Source organism: Poecilia formosa, unplaced genomic scaffold (genome assembly GCF_000485575.1).
Source record: "Poecilia formosa unplaced genomic scaffold, Poecilia_formosa-5.1.2 Scaffold292, whole genome shotgun sequence".
NCBI lineage: Eukaryota > Metazoa > Chordata > Actinopteri > Cyprinodontiformes > Poeciliidae > Poecilia > Poecilia formosa.
The window spans coordinates 319,685-325,652 of record NW_006800231.1 but is presented as its reverse complement, the minus strand read 5'-3'; the positions used below and the strand labels follow the sequence as shown (position 1 = coordinate 325,652).

The 5,968-nt window shown below is 41.0% G+C and overlaps 1 protein-coding gene across 2 annotated transcripts in view; it reads left to right on the top strand.

The window, feature by feature from the left end:
- The window catches only part of chst11 (carbohydrate (chondroitin 4) sulfotransferase 11), a 79,003-nt gene that overhangs the window by 54,365 nt on the left and 18,670 nt on the right, over positions 1-5,968 (top strand). For both annotated transcript variants that reach the window (XM_016681758.1, XM_007572015.2), the window contains exon 2: positions 5,853-5,938. In XM_016681758.1, coding sequence (XP_016537244.1) covers positions 5,853-5,938 — 86 coding nt within the window. The remainder of the gene's footprint in view (positions 1-5,852; positions 5,939-5,968) is intronic.

Genomic DNA, 5,968 nt, shown 5'->3' with positions numbered 1-5,968 from the left:
TAAAAAGTCGGGCATTATCATCAATCAATTAACACGGGCCAATCTTGAAGATTGGACTTTATGCAGCTGAGACATAGGGTTTGTCTAAGTCCCGGCCGGAACACGGAGCGCAAACTAATAAAACATAAATTAACGAAGCTTCGAGGCAGGTAAATTTTCCTCGAGGAATTTTAGTAATCGAGGTACTCGAATCATTCGAGGAATCGTTTCAGCCCTAGTGTGTGTGCATGCGTGTGTTTGTGTTTGTGTGTTAGGCAGATTATGCCTGATGTGAGGCAAATGCTGTTTTCTCTTCATTAGAGAAGGTGGACATATAGAAACATGTCAGGCATTAGGCGCGGCCCATTTACCCAGGTCAGAGTAGACCATCATCCTGCAGAATAAAGTTGCTATAATGAAAGTGAAACAAGTTTTTCTGCATCAGTACTGAGCAATCTAACACCTCCTTCCCCCACATGTTGCTAAACACTGCTGGTCAGACGGCTGCTACGCTTTTCTATGCAGTCTTGGCCATGAATATGTGCTCTTATTTAGATACTGTCCAGGTGTCTTGACACGTCCAGGGTCGACCTGGTTGATGTCCTTCTCTAACAAGCTTAACGTTTCAGTGGAGCGAGCTTGTTGCTCAATGAGGGGCTAATATGATGGGAGAATTGCACCTAATGTTCTTCACACTTGTTCAACCTGATGTATTTCAGCATCAGTCGTTGTTAGCCCAGCAGATCAACATTACCGCAGCTCGGGAACCCATCAGTGAATCCTCATCACGTCATTCAGTAGGTTTGCTCTGTCCACTGCTACTTAGTATGATGCACAAATGAGTGAGGGATTTGGAAGATATTTCACAACTGCATTAATTCATGTGTGAACCATTGATTGGCAGCATAGAGACTGCAGAGCAACGTGCTGAACTGCATCATTGAGCAGCAGTTTTGGCGATGAGGCTAACAATCACAGGCGTTTCTGTACAGGACTGTATGTTAGCAGGATGTAGAGGCATTGGTTATTGCTTCTGTCTCTCCCCTAATCTGTTGAAGGTCACAACTGTCTGTTCAGCCTCATTACACTAACAAGCACTCAGCTCAGCCCCCCAGCAGAGTCCAGAGTCCTGCCAACAGACAGATCAAGATTCTCATGCAGGAGGTACCTAGTAAAATTGTGGTCAGCGACAACCTTGGCATAATCAGCTCTTTAATTCTCATCCACTAGTCCTTAGAAATCTGCAGTGTCTTTCTCTCATCTGCACTGATGCCTGCTGAGATGCCAGGCATCAGTGCAGATGATTCCCTTTCCTGATGAAAGGGAAATGCGACAGACAAAGATGTGGATCTTCACTGTACTAATATTTGGTGCAGAGGCAGATCCAGATTTATGTTTGTGGTAAACAGATTTGTCACATCATGACGATGCGTAGACAGATGAGCAAATGTGTGTTCCGATATTCTCATTGTTACCCAGCAGATGTGCAAATCTGCAGACTACCCCAGAATACTCCTCGCAAACACGAGCTAACGTGGTTACAGAATGATCTGTGTGCAGTCATAGCCAGTAAATCAGCCATGGATCATTAGCAGAAAATGAGAATATGGTTTCCTAAATGACCTGGAGGAAAACCTCTAAACACCCACATGCTCATTTTGAGTCTCTTTGTGGGTAGTTTACTTTTTTTGTTTGTGATTGCTAAGCATGTCCTTACTCCTGCTTTCTGTCCCATAGAGAGGCAGAGTGCTGTGGGTCAGAGTGAGTGCTTTATCGGAGCAGTTCAAGCATGTTGGCATCTGGTTCACAAGTACTGGCAGAGTGAAGAAGGAGATAGATGAGAACGATAGTCCATTGTGAATATGCTGAAGAACAGAGTAGTGCATCTATATTCCATCGTGGTCATGGTCTTCATCATCATCTCGTCAGTGCTCTATCTGGGATTTCTCCCAGTGAGTTTGATTTCTCTGGTAGAATATTAACCTGGCCAATCAAGAAACAGATGGAGGAGTTAGGTGGACATGACTTTGATTTTCTTCACTGTTTTAGAATTGCAGTCTGCCGTTTAGTCTGTGTTGGCCACACTTCAAAATGTTGAATGAATAAAGTTGGAGCAAATTTAATGCTTAATTCTATGTTTTCCCTTTGTGGGACAATAAAGGTTGTTTCTATTCTATTTAAGACATTTTATCGCTGCCGAAGATGTCGATCGGCTCAACACTTCTTTTTTCACAGTGGGGTATGATTGTTTATAGAGTAGCTGCCTTCATGGTCAAGCTGGCACATATGCATGAGGGCCTTAGTGATTGGGTAACTTCAGATCTAATTATTTCAAACTTCAATCCATGCTTTCAGCAGCTTGGTAGAAACTGGATGCATAGCTTTGCTAACATCCAGAAACCAGGCCCTGGTAACTCAAAGGCTTCTGGTAGCACTGTTAGAGATTTTAAAATCTTATCCTACTGGAAGGGGGCTGCTTGGCAGACTACCTGCTATATGCTTGTTAATGCCTTTGGTAAAACGTCCAATCAAGACATCTGGATGTGAGGATAAACCACTGACTGTAGCTCAAACGGTGCATCAGAATGGGATGCCTCTCTTGACAGCTAAGAGCCAAAAACCATGACAAAAATTCATGTAGGCTTATCAAAACTGAAGATTAGCCGATTATCTTCTAATTCAGCTGCTGTGTGTAGATGGCAGGGTCAGAAGTTAGAGGAAACAATGTGAAGCTAAGTGTCAATTTAGCCGTGTGTCCCTGGTTCAGACGTGTGGTCTTGGTGGATATTTTCTCAGTCCATTTTGTTTCCTTTGGTTCCACCTGAGCCACATTCTATGAATTTATAGCCACAGTGTCCTTATTGGCTACTTTCATGACACACCATGTCCTGAAGCTCAAATCATCTTAAGCATAAGGAGTTCCCTTTATTTTAATGGTAAATGGTAGAGCACCAGTAAGGGGGATGGGGTGGAGGTGTTGGACTGTCTCATTCAGTTTACCTAGTCATGGGTAATTAAAGACAGTTGATAGAACAATGTTTTCAGGGTCTTTATTTCATTTCTCTGGCTTGTCTTCATGTCACCTGATGTATTTTATACCTACATATCTCCTGTTACGATGTTGGACCAACACACAGTCATGTCCCCTTAGTTCTCTGCATGGTGTTTCTGTATTTCATCAAATTATTTCTGAAATCACAGATACATAAATTAACTGTTGTGTCTAAATATTGTCTTTTAAAATATATTTTTATTTGAATTATGGTTATAGTTTAAATGTAATAACTGTATTTTATGGCAGTAACAACATCAGCCGGCCATTCTATAAATATTAAATAGTAATACGATATTGACAGGCATAGTAATACTCATCTTTTTCCGTACCAACAAATCACTTTTTTCTGTGATGGGAATGAAAAACCAGGACAACTTAAAGCTCCACAGATGGTCCAGACTTATTACTGTGTATCATTTGTTAAATTCATCATCGGTTTTCCGCTCTTTCAAAGTCCTATTCATCCACAGCCATAAGCTAGACGAACATCCATCATTATTTAGTATTTCTCTTGCTTGTCAAGTCTGCGTTGTCCTTCATCATCTTTCCACAGAGTCATTTAAAGAAAGTGTGTTGGAATGGAAGTGTTGCGCTGGCTGATCCTGCTGATCCGCTGCCAGCAGCTGCTCTGCATAGAGTTGAATAAGGAGCTGAAATCCTGCCAAACAAATGCTGAACTGCAGCTTTGCCCTTGGCATATAGTCTGCTTGCTTTCATTATTCATCCCTGTAGCTCCAGGCGTCTTACCTGCAGTAAATGGTTATTATTCATGGTGGCATGAAATGTTATAAAATCCAAATTTGGGGCAGTTTAGGAAATGTACAGCCTAAATTTTTCTATTTCTATGTTTGCTGTGAACCGGGCTGATCTCATGTTTGATTTGCTGATATTCCTTCGTTACACTGAAGCCGGCGGAGGCTGTTTGTGCTTGGCATCAGATCACATTGGGGTCTAAACTGGTAACCAACCTCAAAGGATGGCTTTTAGCTAAAACCCGAGCTGGAACTGCAGGTTGGCACCAAAGCTGGGTGAGTTGAAAGTTGAATATTGGATGGGAAATTCCTCATATCCAAGTTTAGCACGCTTTAAAGATTAGTGTTCAAAAAAATAATAAAAAGCTAAAACACATTTGATGAGGTGATACATAAAAAAAAGATTTGATCAATTAGGGGGAATGTTGATGCTCTTTTTAAATTTCTTTTCACAAATAGTTTAGCTTGGTAGAAACCAGCCTCTTGCTCTATGTCCAGAGGGCCCGGGGCCCCGGCTGTTGAGAAACAACTGATTGCTGGAGGCGTGGACTCGGAAGTTCAGTATTGGATCTGATTTTACCCAGTTGTGCTAACATTTGGACGTACATAATGTTCCAGCTCTGTAAAACTTACAGTAATTGTGCTGTCAACGCTGGGGACCAGGGCCACAAAATGTTTGTCAGCAATAAAATGTCTTATACGTTCCTCTTGCTCTGATTTTGTCTGCTCAGTATTTGGAAGTGTGGCCAAACACAGACTCAATGGTTTTATCCACTTCCTCTGCTGCCATTGCCAAACTACAACCATAAGCAGACTACAATCCCAGGCAGAGGGAGAGGAGAATCGTGTGGGAAGGTAGAGGCCCGGCTACAAATACACCAAAGGTTTTATAAATCGCAAACTGTTTCAAAAAGACTGAAGTCAAATACAACCCAATCCAAGTGAAGTGGTGAAGCAGGCCTTTGGTTTATTTATTTATTTATGGAACGCTATGAAGCAGAGGCCAGCTTAGATTTCCTAGTTACTAATGGTTTACCTATCAGTATATTTTTACAGTGCATATCTAGCCAGTTGAAATTTTGGTGTTGCCTCAGTCTGGTAGCAGGACAAAAAGTCAACACAATAGTTCACATTTTACTTCAAAGTAATACTTAAAGCACCAATGTACAGAAACATTTCTGTGAAAATTAAAATCGATTAGTTTCATATTACACCTGTGGATGGATTCAAAATGACAAAACAAGGCTGCTGTGTTTTTTTATTTTAACCTTTGAGACTCCATTCGGACAGATGAACTGGTTTCCTCTGTTACTCTGCTGATCACATCATGCACTAGAGTACTTTGAAGTATGCCACGAAGCATTGTCCTGTAGAGTTTGTCTTGTGCCACCAATTAAAGAAAAGATCGTCTATAAAATGGCTTTAGGTCTTTAGATCTGTTGGTCCAGGTGGTTCAGCTCCTGTGTTTCAGTGGCAGTCAGGTTTCAGCCCTCCTTACCCTCTTAATGTCTCAAAGGTCTGAACACCTGGTGCCTCTGGGCAACCCAAGGAAGTTGCAAGAATATACAGTTCTAAAGAAAGGGTACCTGGTTGTCTTATGCATCATTTATCTCAAATAAATCCACTGCAGAAAATTTGTGTCTTTTCTTCTTAACATGTTTTTTTTAATTGTTTAATTTTGTTGACTCGAAATAAAAAAAGTTGAAGGTTCTGTGGTTACCATGCAATATCTTTATATTCTGAAGAATACACAGTCCCTCTAAAACCTTTTTTTTTTTTTTGCTTAATTCATCTTAGAAAGGAAGCTTTCTATTTTAATATAAGTTGTTAGGGTTGACCATAACCTCCATCACCACACAAAAAAATTTCCCTGATATGATTTCAATCCAGTTTGCATTCAGGTTCAGACAACTTGAAGTTGGAAAAGAAAAAAAGTAACAATTACAATATTATTGAAATCCTAGTGATCATAAATGCATATGACTGAATATTATGAGATAATAGTAGCAGATAAGTTTTCTCTTTCTGCCTCAGTCTTTCTTCTAAGTGTTCTCTGTTCTTTCCAGTCATGCAGAGGAATCCCTTTGTGGTGGACGGCTGCTGTCGGAAAGGGTCCCGCAACGCTCTGCAGGAGCTCTACAGCCCCTCACAGGTAGGAAGAACACACACACACATACACACG